General features: G+C 42.0%; 1 protein-coding gene across 1 annotated transcript in view; it reads right to left on the bottom strand.

Annotated features, from left to right (window-relative positions):
- Positions 1-25,446, bottom strand: part of LOC139479718 (uncharacterized) — a 90,482-nt gene that overhangs the window by 28,389 nt on the left and 36,647 nt on the right. The window contains exons 2-3 of the mRNA XM_071262569.1: positions 17,180-17,327; positions 7,489-7,556 (exon numbers count right to left, since the gene is read on the bottom strand). Of these exons, the coding sequence (XP_071118670.1) occupies positions 7,489-7,556; positions 17,180-17,327 (216 nt within the window). The remainder of the gene's footprint in view (positions 1-7,488; positions 7,557-17,179; positions 17,328-25,446) is intronic.

The raw sequence follows: 25,446 nt of genomic DNA, 5'->3' as shown, positions 1-25,446 counted from the left end.
GGATACATCTGAGGCTGTAAATGGGCATAATCCAAAAGAAATTGTATTTATCAGTTTCCATGACTCCGGGTCTACATGTTCCGGGTCGTACCATGGGTGGACATCTGAGTCAAAACCACAAGCATGGCGAAGACGGTAATAAAATGATCGAGCTACACCATCATGTCGTTTAAGATACTGTGTTAGTGCCAAAGCTGGGCATCCACTGACAATGTGTTGGGCAGTCTCTTTAAATTCATTGCATAATCTGCATTTCATATTTACATTTTGATGCAGAATCACACATTGACGGTTTCGAGTGGGAAGTGACTGGTCCCGAGCAGCAAACAGAAAACCTTCAGTTTCACATTTCGGGCCAGATGACTTCATCCATGCGAAGTACTCTGCAACACACTGCACATAAACTCGATGCATTGGTCGTTCAGATAGCCTCTCCTTGAGGCTGGGCCGACTTGATATTGCACTTCGCTTGGTTGACACTCATTTCTGTACCGTCCAGCAGTACAGAACCATCAACATAATCAACACTGACATTAAGATTATGTCCCACATCCTTGTCTCGTTTTAGGAAGCTGTATATTATTTTTATTATCATTATTATTAGAAACAAAGCAACTACATTTAAATTGAAATGGAATTTCAGAATCTGAATCTGTGGAAATCTAGACTTGCTTCATTTAGGGCTGTAGCATCACGGCAAGGACTGGGTGGAAGGGAATATATAATGGCTGAGGGACTGTAAGACAGACTAGGGTAGGGCTGTATGGCTCAGGATGCCGTTATACAAAGTGGTCTCAGCACTAAGGTGATCAGACCCGTGACGAGCCGGGGTAGAATAGCTCTTCAGCAACCCATGCTTGCCGTAAAAGGCGACTAACGGGATCGGGTGGTCAGGCTCGCTGACTTGGTCGATGCATGTCATCGATCCCAATTGAGTGGATCGATGCTCATGATATCACTTACTGGATTGTCTGGTCCAGACTCGATTTTTTACAGACAGCCGCCACAAAGCTGGAATATTGCTGAGTGCGGCGTTAAACAACAAACCTACCAATCAACTAAGGAGATCGTAACTCTCATACCTTAACACAGCCTTACGACAGTCGCAGTGCTGAGATTGTTTTGTACAAAGGCACTCAGGGACTATACTAGCCATACTAGGGTGGGGCTGTACGGCACCCAGGGACTGTGCGACAGACTAGGGTTGGGCTGTACGGCACCCAGGGACTGTGAGACAGACTAGGGTGGGGCTGTACGGCACCCAGGGACTGTGAGACAGACTAGGGTTGGGCTGTACGGCACCCAGGGACTGTAAGACAGAGTAGGGTGGGGCTGTACGGCACCCAGGGACTGTGAGACAGACTAGGGTGGGGCTGTACGGCACCCAGGGACTGTGAGACAGACTAGGGTGGGGCTGTACGGCACCCAGGGACTGTGAGACAGACTAGGGTGGGGCTGTACGGCACCCAGGGACTGTGAGACAGACGATGGTGGGGCTGTACGACACCCAGGGACTGTGAGACAGAGAAGGGTGGGGCTGTACGGCACCCAGGGACTGTGAGGGACTGTGAGACAGACTAGGGTGGGGCTGTACGGCACCCAGGGACTGTGAGACAGACTAGGGTGGGGCTGTATGCTGGTCCAAGGAATGGGGCATACAATTAATAAAACGCTGATGGTAAATGGTATCGATGGTAAAATAAATATAGTGCCCACCCCCTCCCCCATTAAAAGCATCCTGTATGCACTTCTACCAGTTTATCGTGTCATCATCAATCACGTCTATAATATCCCTTGTCAGAACGATAACGTGTTACCCAAATCCTGAAACACTTGCTGGAATATTCAAAAACCTATGTTGACTATTTACAAAAGCAATCTGAATTATTCATGACAACATTTTGAAATTCTACTGGATTCCCAAAGTATTTATAATACCACTGACACCTAACTACCCATTGCTTTGAGGCCACATGGCACAGGTTACGTTATATAACATGTAAACATATGTTAGGTGGATCCACGAGCCCCACCGCCACAGAAATAGGCAATTTGTGTGTTCGTCTTTAACATATTTGCCAATAAATCTTGGAGCAAGTGAGATATTTCAGCCATTTGTGCTCATTTCTCATGATTCCTGGTCTCCGTCGCGCTGTTTTATCAACTCCGTGTTCCTGCAATACTTTTCCTCATTGCGTCTGTCTGCCAGCGAGGAAGTATCGCCATTAGGAAACAGAGGCCCAAAGCAACGCGTGTGTGTCTGTGTTTATGTGTGTTTGATGTGTGTGTGAGTGTGTGTGGAGTATAAATTTGAATGCGTGTGTGTGTGTGGTTCATGTGTTTGAGTGTGTGTCTGTGTGTTTGATGTGTGTGTGAGTGTGTGTGGTGTATAAATTTGAATGCGTGTGTGAGTGTGTGGTTCATGTGTTTGAGTGTGTGTTTGTGTGTGTCTGTGTGTTTGATGTGTGTGTGAGTGTGTGTGGTGTATAAATTTGAATGCGTGTGTTTGATGTGTTTGTGAGTGTGTGGTGTATAAATTTGAATGCGTGTGTGAGTGTGTATGTGCGTGCGTGCGTGCGTGCGTGTGTGTGTGTGATAAGCCGTAATGTGAGTGTGTGGTGTATAAATTTGAATGCGTGTGTGAGTGTGCGTGCGTGCGTGCGTGCGTGCGTGCGTGCGTGCGTGCGTGCGTGTGTGTGTGTGTGTGTGTGTGTGTGTGATAAGCCGTAATGTAACTTTCAGGGACTGACTATACATAGCGCCATGACCGTGTAATATATATATTTTTTACTGAGAGCCTAGTCAAGTCTAGATCAAACTAAACCAAGTCTAGTTTCCTTGATTCCACCGCAGAAGAGGAAAGGGTATTTTGCAAAAAAACTTCAATTGGTATAAAGAAATGATTCAAAGACTAAGTGTTAATCTGGACTATACATTTCGATGTACACAAAAAGAGAAGAAACCTCTATGATGGTTTGCGACAGATGCCCCCCCCCCCCCCCCCCCCCCCCCCCCCCCACCCCACCATCTCCGACTGATATAAGGGCTCGTGGTTTCAGCCCTTTCACCATCACTACATATTCCTTCAGGCCTGAAACTAACATAAAATCATCAGATCGCTCATTATCCTTAGATTGGACCATAAATCGTTTATAATGACAGATTCGAGCACACAATTACGTGTATATATAACGGACGCCCCTCAAACCCGTTATAATGACTCCTCGTGATGTAAGATGGAACGCCCCCCTAGCGGCACACAGCAGATGTGGTACCGGAAGTCGCTGTATAGATATCTCGCGAGATCTGGCAGATAAGAAACCAACTCCGAATTATGTTTCCCGAATCCCTGCCGCAAACCGGTGTAATATTTTTTGTTAAATGTTAAATGTCTTACTCCTCTCTACATATTTAGTCGGTAGCTTCTATCACGGGAATTACCCTGAAAACAGAGGAGGTTCCTAGCTGTAAAAACAACCCAAGGCCAAACAACACGTGGGGCATGGATTGGATGTCGTGATAGGTCCCACATGCATACCGTTATCCATAGACTAAGGTCTCTGCATTACCTTTACATGAACACAAGCAACAGGTGGGTTGGAAGCATGAAAAACAATAACAGTCATTAAACACTTGTCATTTATCGGTTTGTTCAAGTATCATATTTCTCGTAATTATTCCAAACTGATGATCTAAAAACGAACTTATAAACAACAGCGTTGGTGTTCCACAAATCAAAGTCTGCCAATAACAGGTTTGGGACGATGGGCCAGGTGCTGTTCAAAATGACTAATGGTCTTCATTATAGTGTCTTTCATTGATTTCACTGGCATTAAGTCGTAACCACCTTCTGTCGAGGGGCGTGTTTCGACCCAAATGACTTCGTCAATCGAAAACCAACTGTCGTCAAGATACCCCCCCACCTCCGGCACTGCTCCCGATGTAAATAGACCACTATATTTAGTTCTAATTGAGGCCAAAGTTCAAATTTCTATTGTGGTGATTCCTTTTATGGGGGAAACCCATTTGTCCATAACTCTTTGAAACCTAGCATCTTGTAGCCAAGTCTTTTACAGTTCAATACTAGAGAAAGCGGCTGGCGTACCAGCAACACACACATTCAATAGGATGCTCCTATTTCCGTAACGTCACCAGACAAGCCTTGCATGATATGAGCGTAAAGACCGCGACACGACCTTCTCTCCTATATTGTGCTGGCCTAACCAAGCTCAGCCACAGCCAGTCAATGCAGCGACTTTCTAAGACTCTCTTCCAAAATCGAATCAAATTTACCTCCGTCTGTAGAAAAACGACCTGTGCAAAAAAGCTTAATTCGATCGATTTTTCCGATGAGCGTTGAAGATATAATTTCAAGATGTTACCCCCCCGTGCCGGTGGCATGTTGTATACCAAGGGCCCGCGTGTAGATTTTCTCCCTTTAATGCACATAGCTACCATGAACCTCAAGGCGATAAAAGTCGCCATATTTCCAAGACCACTACCATTTAGGGTTAAAACGGGGGGCGCTAACTTTCATTCGTCTCAGATGGTGAGGTGAGGTGAAATAGGGTTTAACGTCGCGTCCAAGATTTTTGCACTTATATTGCGACGTGCATGCACGTGTATGTGTGTGTGGCTGTTTGTACTAGTCCGGACTGATGCCGATTTATAGTGCTAGCACACTGAGATACCATGCCGCAGTTTAACATGAATACTCCAATCAGACACAGTAACTGACTCCGAGCCGACCAGTCCTTGTTTTAGCCCCTTAATGCCGAGCGCCAGACAGGGTAACAACAAGTACCATCTTTTAACGTCTTTTGGTATGACGCGGCTAGTGATCGAACCCCGGACCTTCCGCTCTCCCGGGCGGACGCTCTAACCATTAGACCACGGAGGCGGTCTTCTCAGATGGTACCACAGTGGCTCACAACTAGCCTGTGTCAAGCAACAGGATTCACTAAACGACATGGCGACCTTGTATACAGTGTCTTACTTTAAAATAAAATGTAATTTTAAAATTATTTATTGAACAATATGTGATAAAATGAAACCTTAATGATAAATTCATAACTTCACGAACTAATAATTGTGTTCTGAAGTATTAAACTTCAGTTTAAGGTATCATCGACATTGAAAGAAGTTCTGTTATCACGGAAAACAAAATCTATATATAATTTATAGAACTGGAAGAACATTAAACGTCTACTCACATTGTTTCATAATTATCTGCCGAACTGTTGAACACGCATGACTGAATAATTAACTTGTGAGTATTGAGGCAACCCCTCATATAGACCATCTAATAGTGTATGTTAATGATTTATAAATGCCACTTCTTTCGAAAGCTTATTGAGTAGTTCCACTGCGATCTAAAGCCTTGTGACTGAACAGCGAACATCTCTATATGATCCATCTACTCGCCCTGCTGTTGTTTCCATAGCCTTGATCCAAGGCTAAATTGATAGAAATGACCAGTAAGTGTAGTCGTGTTTTCCTCCTAAAAGGCAAGTCTAGATATTTGGACAGTCTAAGAACTCTAGTCTCTTGTAGGGATATTTGTTCTTGTTAATTACATAATCTAGAACTGATGATTTAAACTCATAATTATTACCTTAGAGACTTGTGCAAGTCTATTGTTACCATAGAGTAGCTGATCTCTGAGATACCTGATCGCTGAAGACAGACTGGTGATATCTCAGCGCTGCGTCATATAACTTATAAAAATGTATTGAGTAGAGAGTTAGGATCGGTTTTCGTACATGTCTTGTCTTGAGGTTTAATGGCTCGCCATTGATATGATCGCAAAGCTGTTCATATTTCAGACATAAACTGCACTTTATTTTACCAGAAGAAAATATGTCTCGTTCAGTTTAACATTTCATTTGGCCTATGTGAAACATGATGTGAGCCTAACAAGGTTCGTGTAATCGAAAACGTAAAATTCCAGGAAAACGATGGTGGCTAAAATAAACAAATAAAACAAAGAAATAAACAAACTAGAAATGGTTATTCAGTGGTGATGATACGGTATCATGGCTGTGGTTTAGGATCTTACGTTTGGAGTGTTTCGGCGACAGTTTCCAGCCCAGTAATTTTTGGTCAAATCCAATCTTTAAGTGCATACTTTCTTTTGCCCGTCAGTGTATACTCTTTCTGCACAGATGAGTTATCCCGCTTTGCCGCTTTACTTATTTAATCTCGTCACAATATGTACAAATAAATAATGATATTGGTCGACCGAGTGTCTAAGATAATACGTTAGTCTGATGACTAACTGGGTAGTTTGACCGCTGCCGCTGCCATAATCGTAGAATTCATGTAAAATAAGTTGTTAGGACATTACGCGAGTGAGTGAGTATGGTTTCGAGTCGCCTTTAGCAATATTCCATCAATATCTCGGCGGGGGTCACCAGAAATGGGCTTCACTTATTGTACCCATGTGGGAATCGAACCCGGGTCTGCGATGTGACGAGGGAACGCTTTAACACTAGGCCACCCTACCGCCCGACATTATGTGAAAATGTTGAGTTTAAGCGGGTGTCGAGACAGGATCCATGTGTGATATTTACAGCCAAGAGATCCCTCTTACCATCGAAAGCCCACATCCAAATCTACCCCTTCAAACAACCTCCTTCACCCCTTTTAACGGCCACCTAGACCCCTTCAAAAACATTGTGATCTTATTATTGAGTGGAGATTTCGATAGTAAATTGCATGCCACCATGGAGATCATGCGCCCCCCCCCCCCCCCCCCACCTCACCCCACCACACACGACCGACCCAATGCCAACCCATTCTCATACATACACATCCCATCCTGTGAGTTGAAACGTGCGATGAAATAAGTACATCATTCTTCAAACACACTCAAAGAAGCTGTTAGGGAACAAATTCGCAAGTCCAAAATTCTAAATGACAAAACATTTCTCGTGTGACAGAGACATTTACCCTATCACGACTGCACCGACAACGACCTCGCCAACGTATCGTCGCACACACGAAGTATCAGGTTTAGGTTTCAAACGATAAGCGTGACAAGAAAAATGGCCTCCTTCACGACTCCCGCGCTCACAGAGTAGGTATTACGTCATTCACAACCTGTATCTGCTGTGCTTCACGTCACGCTGTTTCAATCAGAGGGGGGTTATTGTGTTTTAACCACCTGAGATTGACCAATCAGAATCGAGTTATTTCCAAATTCATGCTAGAATGATACGCATACACCATCATAAGGTTCGTATGCCATGTCTTAATCATTGCCGCGTTATATAAGAGATATTATTTTCTATATGAGAAATATAATGCTGTAACTTAATATCATGAAATCTGTGACGCAGATGCTTTGTGACGAATCATTTAAGGTAATTTTCCGTGTTTTAAAACGTCAGTTCCAGTGATAAAAGATACCTCCTGTGTGTCTTAGAAGCGAGGAGTGGTGAGCAACGGTAAACAAGTTGCGAAATACAAAACAAACAAACAACTCACTTTCTTTAAACTGCAGAAGATTGTCATGTTGAGGTGTGAACACAAGACAGACGAAACACGACTTGGATCTGAAAAAGAGAAAAAATACAGTGTTAAAACATACCCCCTTTCGATGTACGATTTAAAGTGGCGAAATGTGCTGTTTTATCATGCGTTACAAATTTTCGAGTCAATCAAATTATTTGCAATTAATTATTTTACACCCCAGGAAATTTAATATTCTACATCACTGCCTAATCTTAAAGCTGAAGGTGCACCAAGTGCCGCGCGACCGCAATTGTCGCACAGCGTTTACTTTTCTGTTTACATCGTCAGGAAAATAACTCGGCATCCAGATTGAGGAAGGCATCGAGCGAGACACACAGGCTGGAAGATCTTAAGTAACACATGACCGTCACAATAGAACTACTTTTTGCTCAGGACACCAATGTTCTATCACTCAGTAGAAAACCACCGCTAAAAATAGCACGGAAAGATAAGTTCCATTTTGGGGGTAAAGCAGCGGCAGGAATGAGAGCTTGATGACTACCAGTGCGTATATCAATACAGGTGAATGGGTGTGGTTTTAAGGCTTATAAGTGTATTAATGTAGGAGGACATGTACCACTTTGGTGAACACCACGAGCACGTGCTGACAAACCAAATCTCATATCAAGGTCGAATGTGGGATCCAAACCACGATCCTGACATAGCTAAGGGACACAACTCCGCGCACCAGGCACTCTTAGGGCCAGCTTCACGAAGCAATCGTAGCGCCACTACTGTCATAAGACACCGTCATTATGTTTAAAGTATTGGAGTTACAATCGTCTTAGCGCTACGATGGCTTTGGAACATGATCCTGGGTCACTTTGTCTCAATAACAATAATGTCTATAATAGATATTCAAGCCTTTTATGTAATGTAATGCAGCAAGCTGGAATCCACACGATCCAATATGTCTGCTAGTATGGTTTATGTTCACTGCGCAGGTTCGAAGCGCCGTATATCGGGATATACTTAACGACATAGTCTCAGTTATTCTGTCGCCATCATGAAGCAGCACAGCTGAGTATCATAGTAAATCATCAGAGATACAACGTGATATACCAAACAAGAAGGGCATTAATTCACATTTTACGACATGTCACATATGGATTACGGCAAATGTGAACCGGGAGAAGAGCCTCAACGTTCTCTGAATTATGAAATTATTGTTAAAAACAACAACAATTATTTAAATTTTTTTATAGCTAAGTGTTGGTCTGATGCAGTACAAACAAAGGCATTTAATGACACACTATTCATCTTTGTTCAAGATTACAAAAGACAGCATGACGAAAGGAATGCGACATCTAGGCTCGCTAATGCTACAGCTTCCTGCATTCGTCATGATCATTTTGGTAAGGTGACACAGCAGAATTTACAACGATCGCCATAAAGTTAATTCTCTTCATAGCTCTCCAGAAATCTGAGATTTTGAAACCTAAAATAGTTGAGAATATATTTTTCCATGGTTACCGTCATACCAACAAGGCGACATGAAAACTGAATAAGGTTACAACTAAATAATCCAATTATGCTTTTCAGTATTTCATAGAAATATATTTTATTATTTCAAATATGAATTCAAAGCATCACAACTCATGCTATGTAAGAATAAATCAAACTGTATAGCCACTTAAGGTGTGTATTTATGATGAAATACTGCTTATCATTCGCTCCTACTGTTTATGGAGCCAGCCATTCTACTACTGAAGCATAGGAAAATATCACAAGCCAAATCACGTTTGAAGTAGCGGAAATACGGGCTTCCTTTTAACCGCAATGCACCCTGGGTCATCTAGTGTGAAGGCCCGTATGTCTAGGCGTGTAGGTCAGCTTGCGCATCCAGTGAAAGGGTTAACGCACGACCTGCTCTATATATTCGTCGATCTGTACCCTATTAATATATGTCTAGTTGTGTCAACATACGCCACATCAAATGCCATATAGCATTTATTGAGCTACACATCAAACCATTCGAAGGGTCACAAAGGTGATAAATGGACTTCATTTTCAATCTTGACTCTCGGCGTTTCATTTTTAAAAGACCAAAAAAAGCAACCTATTAAAAGAAGTCCATTGGCAATTTCCTTCCCAAACATCGTTTTTCCAGCTGATCATATATCAAGTGGAAATATCGCGAGATGCTTTCACTGGCCGCCATGTTTGATCAAATAGCAGGCTGTACGGGAATATTGACGTTTAAATTTGCAGGTCTAAAAACAGGGGAAGGCAATGTCTTTCTTTGTCATTGTTACACGCCTACAAATATCTTCAAAAGGGACAATAAGATCAATATGTTTAGTGGGGATAATGCATCTTTCTATTGTGGGCCTGTGTGACAGCGAGTTAAGACAAGATGAACCGACAAATAAACACCTCGGATTTGAATCAAAACGCCATGTCAGCTTTGACGTTGTCATTGCTTTAAACTTTCATGAACACACGTAACCGTCGAAATAGATTTATTGTTTGGGATTTAAATCAAATAGAATCAAACTTGCTGTTTTGAAAACTTGAGAAAAAAATGTTACGCTTTTTGTACTTCGAAAGCCGTAGCCTAAAGCAACTTCTCTTCGACAACCAGGACAAAAAATAATAATCACAAATATCCAATCTGCATGTTTTGTTTTTTATCCAAGATAATTTGGTCCTGAAACTTTGATGAAATGTTAAATTTCCGAATCAAATATTTTCAATGGAACAAATCAAAATGATCGCAGCTCGCACATGTTCATCTTGACGATCAAATCAGTGGCAGGGCATTTGAATTTAATCTCGACATTTTTAACATGATTAATACAATATGCATATTCCACATTACAGGAACTAGTTGCTTCAAAGGTCATACCAATAACTGATATATTTCCAGAATTTCCAGAACGTTCCCAGCTGAAGGAGAGTCATTTAGCTTGTAAAAGTGTGACAAAATCGTATCAGTTTCCTCTATTGTCCAACCAAGGAACGGGCCTAATGGTAGCTAATGTTTTACTAATTGTCTGGTGTCTTGGCTACTTATCACCTCCGTCCCCAGAGACAATGATGTATTCTTCCAGGGCACCGTGGACAAACTCCCAATCCGCCATACGATCATTCTCAATTATTCAAGAAATACTTACAGGGATGGCTTTGCCGTTCGATTTAGTCCGTGGACTCGCTAAACAACATAATGGAGGATATAAATTATGCATGACAAAATACGCTGGTCCGTAATTGGAGGGCCCTTTGAGGCCACGAACGCCGGGGGTCCAGGAACCATGGTAGGAAGACGGTTTGTTTGCTGGTGGATACACGTCATTAGGGCCAGGGAAGACGGGCACCGATGTTGGTATTGTGACACCTGTCCTGAGTATAACGGTTGTAAACACTCTCGGAAGTAAAAGGAGTAGAGGTATTTTAGGAATTGCGGATGGACGTTGTTGTAGGGTGTTTTTAATCCTCAAGTTGTCATTTTCTGTGGTATTGGTCGTCCTTGTTATTGGATGCGGAGAGTATCATGCATTGTATACCTGTATTGAATGCCGATATTATCATGCATTGTATACCTGTATTGAATGCCGATATTATCATGCATTGTATACCTGTATTGAATGCCGATATTATCATGCATTGTATACCTGTATTGAATGCCGATATTATCATGCATTGTATACCTGTATTGAATGCCGATATTATCATGCATTGTATACCTGTATTGAATGCCGATATTATCATGCATTGTATACCTGTATTGAATGCCGATATTATCATGCATTGTATACCTGTATTGAATGCCGATATTATCATGCTTTGTATACCTGTATTGAATGCCGATATTATCATGCATTGTATACCTGTATTGAATGCCGATATTATCATGCATTGTATACCTGTATTGAATGCCGATATTATCATTCATTGTATACCTGTATTGAATGCCGATATTATCATTCATTGTATACCTGTATTGAATGCCGATATTATCATTCATTGTATACCTATTCTACCCCGGATCTTCGCGGGTGTCGGATGTCGATATTATCATGTATTATATACTTGTATTGAATGCCGATATTAACACATACTGCATATCTGTATTGAATGCCGACGCTAGTATACATTATATGCCTGTAATTGTTGCTGACGTCAGCATGTAGTGTGTGCTTGTATTGGATGCCATGCCCGTGTTTGTCAGTGTACCAGCATGTTGCTAGCCAAATGAGTGCGACTGAGTCCTCTCCCGACATCCTGTTGCCAGCCATGTTAGTGTGACTGCTTCCAATTGCTTTTCGGTTGAATGCATTTTACGCACCTATAAGCAACCTGCCCTACAATCTTTGCATGTACTCTGAGGTCTATTATTTACATTGGAACAGTAGACCCCACATGTTAACTCGGTACTTCTAGAATAGTTATTTGCTTATACATATCAGGAACCAGTGTTGGTTAAGGTGACCTTACTTTACACTTCCAGAACATTGATTAAGTCAGAGGTTTCCATGATTTACCTCGGTGTGTACTGACGGAATGAATATACAGCGAAATCCCTTTATTCGGTCAAGCATATCTAGCAACCGTCCTTTTGATATTTTGCCATTGAAAAAAAAGTGTTTCTGTTATGAAAGGGACAATATTGTGGACCTATTACTCGAAAATCAGGACATCTGTTAATCTGGACATTTTTTATTCCGGACAATTTTACTTGGAAAATCCCGTCCGGATTTACAAGGTTTCACGTTTACCGGGGGTGACGTTAACAAGAATTTCAACTTCTTTTTAAAAAATAAATAAACAAATAGGAGGGATGTAAAGTTAATTGAAATTAACATGTTGCGACAAGCCAATTTGGGTAAAAATACGATAATGCAACTCTTGAATCAACAGCGGCGGGTGAATCCCTCCAAAGGTCAGAGTGACCATCATCAATGGAAAATCAAATATAGCGTGAGATTCCTCAGAATAAACCTTGTAAACAGCCACATCAATAAAACGACGCAATCATGTAATGTACAAACATTTAACAAACACCAACATTGAACAAACAGAAATAATGAGAGCCTGGGGCTCAATGGGCATTGTGCATCGCGCTGTGACATCACAACCGAACAATACGTTACAACCATACGTCCGTCAAACAATCTTGTTCAACCCTGGCTGCAAATAGCACCAGAGCAAGATTGTTGACAGAAGTTGCCATTACTGGAATTATCACCTCTTTCGATATCAATATTACATCTCGTAGGTAAACAGGGTTGTTGTGTTTGTTCCGTTAATGAGGAAGATAGTTAACACGGACGTCACGCACGGTAAGGCAACAAAGTCAGTGATAATTTCTGTCCTGATATTGATGTGGGCATGTTCAAGAAAGACAGTGCAGATAACGTATTATTATGATTATAGTTATTAACGCACGCACAAAATTAGGTCATTTATCGATTGCTAAGAACATCACAGGAATAACTTATGATTAGCGTCGTATGTACCATGAAGCATAGTAATATCATGTGATTATAATCGAATGAACCTCTCATGCTACCTCTCATAATCGTCGCCCTGTTGTTATCAGGATATTAATAAAAGAACCAGTTTTATCTTACTAATATTAATTATGTCATGATTTGGGAACATTTCTAGAGTTCAATCACTGTTTTTTGAAGATAATGTGTACGAATTGGGCATGAACACTTGTTATCTACACTGCAACTTTTCCATCGTATGTATCAGGTTATATCGCGATATAAATACAAGTTTATGCCTAGTGCTCGTGGCTGAAAGTGTATGGATTGACACGCAGTCGGCTAATACTCTTTTTGACAAAACGACCTGGTTCGTTCTTTAGCCCTGGTTATAGTGATGAGGCTTCGCAGTCGATATTGATTAAATAAACGACATCTGAAAATCATTAAAACAAAAGCGATATTTTTTTGCAAATAGCAAATTTATGACCCAGATTCGTCTTTATATGATGCTAATGTGCCATATCGGAGACCAAATATTATCATGCTGGGCGAAATGGGATAATGAAACATAAAAAAAATGGATGGAGAATTTACTGTTATTTCTATTGTGTGCTCGTGACAACATAAAGCCGGCAATCTGAGATGGTTTTCTCTTAAGAAGAAACACGACATTGTTAGGGGACAAAATAATGTAGGAGTCGTATGCCCGCACTTCTAACAGGCTAATACAGAATATGATTAGAGCAGTTTAAAAAAAACCTGATATCATTGTTCGCATCCATTAAGAAGCATCGTATGGGGTTATGAAGATAAACCGGAAACTGTCTGTTGTTAAAGGCTGACGACAGACTATAAACGCGTGAATTGTGTTTTATGCCGCTTAGAACAGTATCTAAAATATTTCATAGCGTGTCACTATATTTGGGATGATTGAGACTGTGTCCATCGATGTTGTTAATCACTTTACCGAAATGCACGATTTTGATACTGAACCAAAGTTTCATAATTCTAGAAAATCGGAATACATTCAGCAGATCCTGGTACGAGTAAGGGACGCAAATCTACACAGCGATTTTTACACGACTGGGTCAACCGTACCCCCATGACTATGTGTAAGAGTGGTCTCTGCACAGAGACCTGCAGCGCATTAGGGCCACGCTATCGGTACTGTACAGTGATTGAGTTTGGTTTAACGCCGCTTTCAACAGTATGTCAGTTATATCACAACGTGTCAGCTAATGTGGGAGGAAAGCCCGAAGTAATACAGGACTAAGATGTATACCACTTCGGTCAAACCCATGAGACGTGATGCTGACAAACCTAGTAACATAACCAAAGCGAACAGGATCCATTGCACCCATGATCATAGGGTTCTGGCATGTCTAAGGGGCGCAACTCTGCATAGCCAATTGTGGCTTCTGAAATGATTTGTCATTCTGTGTCGGTAAACAGCGTAGGAGATGATATGAAACAAAAGAGACATTGATACATATAATGAAACTCAGCATGCGTGACTGTGTGATTATTAGTTTAATTATTCATCCAAGCACCTGGCTGACTCACGGCCATCATGGTGACAGGAGATATTTTGTTCAATATTTGTCCTGATTGGCAACAGCGAGCATTGCTGATGATATTGCAATCTTCGGAGATACGATCATATGCGGAGATGTAGAGGAATTATCTAATTGAGAAATCATTAGACCCTGTGATCAGCGAGTACGTGTGTGTGTGTGTGTGTGTGTGTGTGTGTGTGTGTGTGTGTGTGTGTGTGTGTGTGTGTGTGTGTGTGTGTGTGTGTGTGTGTGGGGTGTGTGTGTGTGGTATCCGTGTGATTGTCTGGTCTTGTGTGATGTGGTGCGGTGTGGTGTGGCGTGGTGTGGTGGTGTCTGTGTGTGAATGTGTGTATGGAGAGGAGAGAAGGGGGGGGGGGGGGGGGGGGGGGGTGATGGGGTTGATGGTGTGGAGTGGTGTGGAGTGGTGTGGAGTGATGTGGATGGGTGTGGTGGTGTCTGGGTGTGTTTGTGTGTGATGTTTGTGTGTGTGTGTTTCTTGTTGTTTGGTGTGGTGGTCGTGGTGGTGGTGGGTGTGTATTTGTATGTGTATAAATTATCTAAATAACTTAACACCGATGCGGACTAAGAATTAACGTCTGTCGCTGAACCATGTTACTATAGCATGATGACAGTTATAGGGTAGCTGAAGGTGAACTCTGTCGGGGTGATGAACGTACGCACCACGTTGACCTTGACCTCAACCTCATGACCTTAACTTATCTTCTGATTAATGGAAACCGTCATCCCTTAGTTCTCGTCAAGCTGACTTCAAGATACAGAGATAGCAATTTATACGACAAAAACAATGGAATTCGGCCAATTTCTCGTTCATTGCATGTTGGGTTGTTCACAGATCCGGGTTTGGAGAGACCATTGTGCATATCTGGCGAGATTCCTGGAGTCAGGTCTTCCTCTACTGCCTGACAACAATTATAAATCTTTGTGTCGGAATTCTGTACAAGAGTGTAGTAGCCATGCAGAAAATAGAGCTGAGATGATGAAGGTCCCTCCGTGCACCAACCACAATAAAACATCTTGCTGTTATTGTCAGGAAGGAAGATCCTTTGTGCAGAGGCGCCGAAACTCAGACGACAAGGTCCCCAGTCGGCCAACGCCGAATGCCAGGCCCCAGGTGCATAATTAACGTTAAATTACCAATCTTTAATTTTAAGACGGGGATGTGCGTCCTTGCAAGGAGCCACATCTTAGGGGTCGTATCAAAATCTCAAATGTAATTTTTATATCGATTTTCATAGCAATATTCTTGTAAAATATCATTTTTTAAAATATCACTTTTATTGCATTTTTGATTAATCCTATTAATTTTCTTACTGTGTGAATTTTTTGGTTATGACGTTTTGACATCTCCCCTCTTGGTGAGTAGAGGAATGGCCTGGGCCCATGTCAATGTTATCAGTGTTAAGTCATTACCGGAGCACACACACTCACTGTCCATTACGGTGTATTAGCAGTTGGTGCCAACGACTTGGGTGCTAACCAACGCACTTTAGAAAGGGTAATGAGTAAGACCGCTTGGGACTATTTAATCCCACTGGCAAGGAACACCACACTTGACTGAGGGGGATTTAATTAAACACATTTTTCAGAGATAAAATTAATTGCAATTTTTCAACGCCTTGTAACGAAGACCTGATGAAGGCCGGCACCGACTAACCCGCTTAAACACAAACATGACAAATCTTACACGCTTCTGAGAAAATACCAATCTGCTGGTTGAAATATGTTGAAGGGCCTTTCAATGCATTGAAAGGAACCATATCACATGTCCCCCTAATCTAGATGACCTTATTAAGATTAGAACACCGAATTGGGACGCCAGGACGCATTGACACGTCTGTGTTTTTAACATGCGAGTCGGTATCACGCAGACACAGAAAGCCCCGTGTCATGTAACGTCTCCGATCGCATACTCTTGACCCTCATTAAACTGGACGACCGAACCTCCCTTTCTTAAACATTTCGTCCTCTTTACATTTGGTCGAATTGTTCGTCCTTCTATGTAAACTAGACCCTCGCATTACTGGACGACTCGGTCTTCCATCCGGTAAACTGGACACCCGTTAAACTGGATGTCATGTCTTCCTACTTCTTACACTTGACCCTCGTTAAATTGAGCGGTTTGGTTTTCATAGAAACAATAAATCCGTGTTAAAACTTGACGGTTTTGTCTTCCTACTACATATACCGGACCCTCGTTTAACTGGGCGGTTTGGTTATCTATGATAAGACACTGCCATACAGTGTAGATTGTTCGGAAACGAAATGATTTTAATTCCCCTGAAGTCATATACCCGGATTCGACTTATCCGACAATCCAGTGATCCGTTTCAAAACTATCCAGGAACGATCGAAGATGTCCGGAAAAAAGATAGACTTTAAGATAGACTAACAATGTGTCCTCTGAAATATAATCACGTTAACATTTTTTGTTATGTTTTAATAAATAACAGAAAGGAGCACAAAGAATACCCGAAACTGACACGAAATCTAGACTTGACAAAGTGGTAGGTTCCGATATTTGTATTTCTTGATTTGTATGGGAAATTTCCATAACGCTAAGTTTTCTTGGGAGTTGCATGGCCTGTATAAGAGATTCCCATAACGATGAAAACAGAGCTTGAGGAGAGAATCTATTAGTGAGCTTTTACTTACTTATCCAAAAGTAGATACTTATTGCCGACGCTATTGACGCAATGGCCTCGTTGTGAGATGCTGTGTTTGGTGATCTGCAGCTTGCCTTGAGCCACGCCACTCTGGTACCAGGTGCCACGCCACTCCGGTGGGAACGTACAGTGGAAGGCTGAAATTGACAACACAAGTGTTAGACATGTAGCTAGTTATGTCCACGTCGATCACACATTCAAGACACATGTACACAGATGGAAATGTGTGTGTTCGCAGTGTCGCCGCTGACTTCCAGTGAAGTTTCAATACTTCTCATCACTGCTTTGGCTTTAACGCCACATGGAATATGTTTCGGCAGATAATAGGACTGATTGTTCTATGGTTTACGTATATGTTTTAATACTGGAAGATACGAAACCAAATATAAGCTCACAGATCATAAAGAAACATATTTTTGAGACATATACATGATACATGTCAATCCCCATGTCAGGACCACCGAGACGAGCAGAAAAAATAATAATAAAAGGTTTTGATAGCATTGCTGCTTTAATTATATTAAAAAAAAACCCCCCATGGTGGACATTTAAGTCGCACACGATCGAAAAGCACGTGGAATTATAGTTTGAATTAGTGAAAGATAAAATCTACAAATGTTCAAAACATTTCATAATGATTACAATCAACATGGTAAATACCCATCACAGATATTCGGGGATGTGAAATGGAAACATGAATCTTTTAAATATTTTTTTTCATATCAGTATGCCAATAAAGAATTCATTCATCCTGAAATATGAATTACATTTTACATAAAGGTAGAATGGCGGCAGATCGGGTTGTATCAAGTACTCTATACTTTGACCTCATGGCGGAACATATCCCAAGCGGAAATTTATACAGGTTAAACGCAACATGTCTATCAATATCTGAACTCGCGATAAATTATCAATCTGAAAATTAAATTATATGTTTCACAAAAGAATAATGGCGACGGGATGGGAGGTATTCAATACTTGATACTGTGACCTCGTGACGGCGACGTATCGCAAACAGGGATCTTATATAGGCTAAACGCAATGTGGCTATCAATCAGTGTTCTGGGATAGACACAGATCCTGCCCCGCGTTTCGTTGCGTGCGTGCAACCACTACCACAAGCATCCCTGGCAACGCTATTCCACTATCAAAATATTATCTTATCTGAATTAAATTTGCAAGACTGATAAATTACAGTGCGCCCGGGAGTGTGTGGAACATGAGAGATAAGATGTGATGAATTGGGAGGTCTTGGGTAGAACATGTATGTAATCCTGTTGGCGTAATCTGACAGCGTTTTGAGTGGTAATTACATACAGGCATGACGGTAGTATTAATCTACAACCGCAGACAACGTCCATGCCGCCGGAGCGAGCCTGTGCTATCTGTTTTAAAGACAACGTCAGTCCCCGTATCGAACGTTCACCGTGATTGTCAGCGTGGACGTAAGTGCTTGTGATTAAATCAGAAAGCCATTTCCTGTGGTATAGGTTTCGGTTGAATCTCTGTGTCCGTGTTTACAAAGCTGTTGATGGATGTTTCGTGAACATGTGTGTGTGTGTCAATAATAAGCTGTATTTTGATATCCCAACACGATCATGTCGAATTTACAGACATTCCGGACTAAATGAATGTAGTTATTGCTCCGTCACAACTAATCAAAACTATCATAACATAGTTTGCCCATTGTCCGTCAATCACGTCACACACATTGAACAAACGAGAGTCCGTTTCATTGCCTATACGGCTCGGCGCGAGCCGTTCAGATGAAACATACGATCGACCGAAGATTAATGACAAGGCTCATCTGTTTGCCGTTCCTCATATTTCAGATTGTCATTTATCAGATTCCAAACATCCATGGCGGTAGTGGACGGTAAAGGGCCTCCGTGTCCGCTAGACAATGGTAACAAGTTGATGGTGACACCGGATACAGATCATACAGAAGGCTTAATCCACTGAAGGGCAGAACCAGACCAGAATCACGTCCAGGACATGTCACAGCACTGGTCATGTGAGTCATCATAACTGATGTCCATGATCAGATTCTCATCAAATAATGTGCAAGGCCGACAGTAACCTATCGCAGATACAGATATTATAGTATCCACCATCTCTACGATTTGGCTTAATTAACTTTGGCATAACTCACTTTCATCTAGCCAGTCTATTGGCTATTACTTGGGGTTCTCAGCGCTGCGCTGGTGTTTTTGTTATCAGAAGAAATTCGCTAAAAGCCAAGCAATTATTTTTAACCATGGCGGTCAGAATTTGCTAATAAATATATCGCTTAATGAGAGGCATTTTTGACAAAACCATTAATATTTTCGTCTTTGTGCGAGAGTTAATGAAAATCTTGGCAAGTTCAAACTCGCGGCCGGCCATAATCGACTTTGGGTTGCTAAATTTGCCTGAAATTAATCACTCAAGAATATGGCTATTGTTCCCAACTTGGTCGTGTGTGTGTTGGGGCGTTGTCAAAAAGAGGTGGTCGACAACCCACAAACACGCGTTGCATCATAGGACAAAAACAACATGCCCTAACTCCGAAGACCACTCTGTTGTGGAATTATGCAGAGCATATTACTGGGGATCATCGATGAAGCTCTTTCTACGAGAAAATTCAGACAGCTACACGACACTTATTATGTAAATGAAATTCAAACGGGAAACCGATAATCGCGATATGGACTTGATGATTAGAGAAAATGCCTTGGTATTTCAATTCATCAAAAACGTAATCTGCTAGAAATGACGTTATTCTGAACGCCCGATCCCTCCACTTCCTGTTATAAGGGCCGATGGGGTAGCCTCGTGGTTAAAGTGTTCGCTCGTCACGCCAAAAATCCGGGTTTGATTCCCCATATGGGAACAATGTGTGAAGCCCATTTCTGGTAACCCCGGCCGTGATATTGCTGGAATATTGCTCAAAGCGGCGTAAAACCTTACTTACTCACTCACTTCATGTAATAAAGAAGTCACGCGACCATGTAACCAGGTTTCATGACTCATGTTGGTCTGTCATACAGACCCTGAATCAAATATATCCAATACAGTCCATGCAAGTCTGGCAAGTCTAGATTACTGTAGTATCAGGAAAGTCTCTAAGCTCCTTTTTATTATATTTTATAACAATAATTTAACAACTTTTTTTTCTGTAAATTATGTTCATTTCAGAGACTAGATGTTAGTCTAGTCTTATGTCAATAGTATCATGTTTGTCTTATAAACAAAAACGTTCCAATACAATGTTGTCCGTGTCAAGACACAAACAGGCAAACATGTAAATTTGTATTCAAGCGGGACCTATAATCTATTTCATTGACAGTTATAATCACGTATGTGAGTGGGGTTTTTCGCTGCTTTAAGTAAAATTCACTAGGGCAGGCAAGGCCATTCTTAGCTCCGCACAAACCCCGACATCGAACTCGGGTCATCGGTTAGACAAGCGAATACCCACTGACCCTGGGCGTTAGAAAGGACATTTTGCATGTGTGCGGCAGATGACGTTCCGGTGTTGGTGATTATCTTAAGCTATTACAGTGTTCAATTATATATTTGACGTTAACGCTGCTGGGATGGGTGTTATCATTTGATTGCTTCTTCACGTGAATGTAGATTCTCAAGAACGTAAATAACAGCTAGCCAAAATAAAACAGAATCCAGAACAAAATAAAGATTCCGTCTACACATAAATGGCATATTGCGTCAGCTGGCTTAAAATAACATACAGGCACATGTTTTAAAACAATAACGTACAGAAAACGACCTTCGAAAACACTTCCGGTTCAAATGTCAAGTTCAATTCGCCGCGCAACATGGCGGCCTGACGTTGCCATTCCCGTGTGTGTACATTCACACGCCGTGGCTCACGTGAAGTGCAGTATCTTCTATCGGGGTCATAGAGTACAATTTCCCGTCAAGCCATAAGGAGGCAATTAACACAGATCGTCGACTCCACATAGTATTCTGTTCTATCATAAACTTGACATTTACAAATACCAATAGTGCCGTGTTCGGTTGTTCTATAATTATAGAGATTATAGTACAGTATTCTTATAGCAACTAATCTTGAACTTGTGTATGGTAAAGATATTATTAACCCGGTCAATGCATCAGTGTGTCCTCGATTTCATTCTCAGCTCCCTGGGGAGTATAAAATTACCCAAGTTGCCTACGAGGCGCTAGAAGGGCAACGGTCACCATTTCATCCTACCGGGTACCTCTGCGACCAACGATGCTTAACTTTAACCGATTTGTGACCTATGCGTTGTATACAGGAACACGTGACACCACGTGCCAAATACAGCGAAACCTCGTCTGACCGGACCCTGCTAATCCGGAAACCCCTCGAACGATCACTTATGACAAGCCTTAAAAACATACACATGTATGACTTATACCTGATTCGTTAATGCGAACGATTTTACGATGACTACGGTCCGGACTAACGAGGTTACACTGTACACAAGATAAGTGGTGAGGGTGGTATAGGTTTCAAGGGCATAGGGGGCAAGATTATCAACTGATGGAATCTATGAGGTACCTTTCAGTGTTGTTTACGATAGGCTGACATCACACTTACAAAGATTGAAAGGAGTCTCTCGGTAGTGAGGACATAGATTTAAAGGGTATATAGACCAGACGTCCCTACAGACACAAGCCACAACTCCACTGTGAACGCTTTCAGTGGTCTGTGTACGGTACGCTGACATGCCGTCGATAACGAGTATCTAGCACACTATGCAATAATTGAAAGATATTTATCTCGGTGTCATTAAATGACAATATCATCGAATCCGTAGTTGTAGATGAGATGGGGCGACCCTGCACAGTTTGAGCAGCTATTACACGCACGGGGAAGCAAACAGAAGTCGATGGCGTATTTCATCACCGAATTACCACTGTGAAGGTCTCCCTTCTCCTTCAATAGGCAAAGCCAACACGACTGACAGGCTGACAGTTAATACACCATTTATCTCCCGTATCCCTCCATCAAGCAGCTCTTCGTCACTGAACAAACATGGACATCGCTTACTGTTGCCAGATAAAGTCAACAAATATAGCCTTACCTAAGCAAATACATTAGAATTGGAGCGTGGATTAAGCATCAGATGAAAATATTACATGTCAAAACGGATTTTTCTGGACGAGTAACTTTCAAGCAATGATGAAACCTCAGTTCTCACGCCGTCGTTTGAGTGGCAGTGGTGTCACGAGACTGTCGATGATGATGGCGAGAGGGATAGACACTACGTCCCTGCTGGTATATTGGCAATTCGCAGCCCAGCCACCGCAGCGCCGAATCTGTCTCCCGTGATGATACTCATTGCCCCGGGCAACCCTCTGCGCCTGCAGCAGCAACAGCGCTAACACTTGTTGCGAGACCTTCGTCTAACTAGACGGTACAGATTGAACTGAATCAAACTGTCCAGTCACTGATTTGATAAGAAGGGCATCTTTATGAAGCATGTACTAATTGTATGGTGTAACCAGTTGTCCGTGTCACGCAATTCCCTCCCACCGGAATCTCCCGGCATGCCACTGGGCGCTAGTTGCGTGCAGCCCTTCTTAGCATCAAAGCAGACCTTCGTCAGGCGGCGTTCCAATTCACTTTGGTAATTGTGGAATTTCCTCAAATGGCTTCCCAGGTATGTGAACGCACTGGGAACGAGCGCTTAATGTATCTGTTGGTTTGTGCCCGAGAAGAGATGCGCCGTGTGGCTGCGGTAATTAATGATTCTGAATGAGATGGCCCACATCAATGCATAACTATAAACAATGTAGGAGGACATATAACTGGAATTCTGCAATTGGATAATTAATTATTCCGAGTTCATTTCCGATAAACGACAGAATCAACGAGTGCGCGGCTATCTCATCATCAAGTGAAAATTGATAAAATTATTGAACCTCTTTGAAGTGGTTCAATACAAAGTCGGGACACATATGCGTTAAAAATATTAATTTGTAACAATTAGCACCCCGACGCGAGGTGATAGAGGAATCGTGTACGACATTAGAGTCAAGCTGCTATCTGAATAGATTATGACGTCATTTAATGACGCTGTGACGTCATTTAATAGTACGGATTCTGCAGCAAGTAATGCAGTAAATGAGAGTTGTACAAATTAGGGAATTGATGAGGAATGTTTCTTACTGCGTTCAAATTAAGCATCAGATTTTAATTATCTGGAGCAGCGCTATTTCCAGGGAAAAGGTGATTAAGTTAGAGCCCCCCCGCGATGCTGTGTCTGGCCGGGTTTTGTGCCGCGAAGGGTTCCTATCGTCTACAACTGGCACCACTAGTGGGCAGGCTGTTATCAAATCTGCACTTTCAACCTGGGGGTTCAAACCCATAGACTTCATTATTGGCCTCACACCCAATGCACCGAGTGTTTCGAGCAGTAAGATGTCATTTCGTTAAACAATTAAATTTAGGCGAACGTTGTCCATTGTTGCTGCGTTTAATGGGTTCGACAGAGTGCCCCGCAGGCCTGGGGAAACCCTGAAGAGATCAGAAAATGTAATTAAAAATCAGAAAAGCATGTCATGAACAGTCTGGGATGTTTCTGGGGGAGTGTCCCGGGGGGTACGGTGCCGTGAGATATCGGGGACCATGGGCTGTCCCGGCCCTGTCAGAAGCACCGGTCGGGGAGGCAGCGGCGATGTGCACTATGGCGTTGACAAGGACGTCACAGAGTTGTCACAACACCGTTACGACACTATGGTCGTGACAGGGGGCCCCACCTGCAGTTGACGGGACGGCAGCGACAGCAAGCCGTCACACACTATGACGTTACTGATGCCTGGGACATCCCTTTGCAAGTCGCAGCGACCATTAATGTCAAGATTGGTTCTGACAGGCTGTCAGAAACATTCGCTGTTATGTTCCGTCATGCATGAAAACACAGTGTCGTCAGGCCTTGCCATTCGGAAACAGCACGCCGAGTATGTGTAGAGTGTGATTCATGTTTCCGTAGGCACTACAATTATGTGCAAATGTGTCGTTATAGATACAGATATGTTCTGGCGTAGAGAGTAGGATAGGAGAATTTGTATTCTTGGATGAAGTGTAGTCACAGCAGTGTTCTGGGGTAGAGAGTAGGGTAGTCACAAAAAAAACGTTCTGGGTTACAGATTAGGGAAGTCCCAAAATGTTCTGGGGTTGAGAGTGAGGAAGTCACAAAAACGTTCTGGGGAAGAGAGTAGGATAGTTATAACAAAACCTTCTGGGTTAGAGAGTAGGGAAGTTAACAAAAACGTTCTGGGGTAGAGAGTAGGGTAGTCACAAAAAACGTTCTGGGTAGAGTAACCACCGACATCTTCTATGGTGGATAGAAAGGTAGGCCTATAAAAGTTTGTTTTTTCGTGACTCCATAATGTTGAAGTTTCATTTGCCAGAGATAAAAGTTTGAGAGCAAGGTATCCGACATTAAAAAATAATAATTTTACTTTCCAAACCTGAGTCCACATCTTTTACGCCAATCTTAATTTCTTCTCCACACAGCCACCAGTAGCCTGTTAAAAGCGCAACGCGAATCAGTCATCCATTGATGTTGGTGAATAAATCATGTATTTAGACATGCACGATCTCAATTATCAAGGTCTTGTCCCAGTATGCTGTACAACCAAGCACATCGAACACGAACCAAGTATTTATTCGGCTTTGTAATACCGAATCTCTGCAAACGTGCACGATCACATTAACCAGCAAAGCTGGCAACAATATTAATATGATGAACATTTCAGGATATAAAAGTCCATTTTGTTAACGATGAGAGAAGGTTAATTTCCTAACCAACTCGCTAACACCACATGACACTTTGATAATTGCTTTGAGAGATCAACTCTCCGAGGGGCACGAACCCTAAAAGAGTTTACACAAACAATGATAATGGTATTGCGATGGGGAGGGTTATCTTTATCACTGTATATTTTCATGATTATTAAGTTTATCCTACAAACGTGATCTGAATAAACGCTGTTGTGTTTTCAGGGAAAACGTAAACAGACAACTAATCCTTCGCTTCATCTGTTTCTTAATCTCTTCATTTGTCCAGTCTACCATCAATGTTAATTAAACCTATCCTTCATCACTAAGTGTGTACGACATCCCGCAGAGACGTGGAAATGAGAGTGACGTCACAATGTAACGTGTGGAGGGAAGCCAGCGAACACATGGCGCAGCACTGAGTCCCATGTGTGGGAATAATGCTGTGTTAATCCTGTGCTGTTACAGATCACATCTTATGT

Source organism: Haliotis cracherodii, unplaced genomic scaffold, assembly GCF_022045235.1.
Source record: "Haliotis cracherodii isolate W230 unplaced genomic scaffold, xgHalCrac1.p SCAF_4, whole genome shotgun sequence".
Classification (NCBI taxonomy): domain Eukaryota; kingdom Metazoa; phylum Mollusca; class Gastropoda; order Lepetellida; family Haliotidae; genus Haliotis; species Haliotis cracherodii.
Note: the sequence above shows the minus strand (reverse complement) of the source record. Positions and strands in the feature narration are given on the sequence as shown.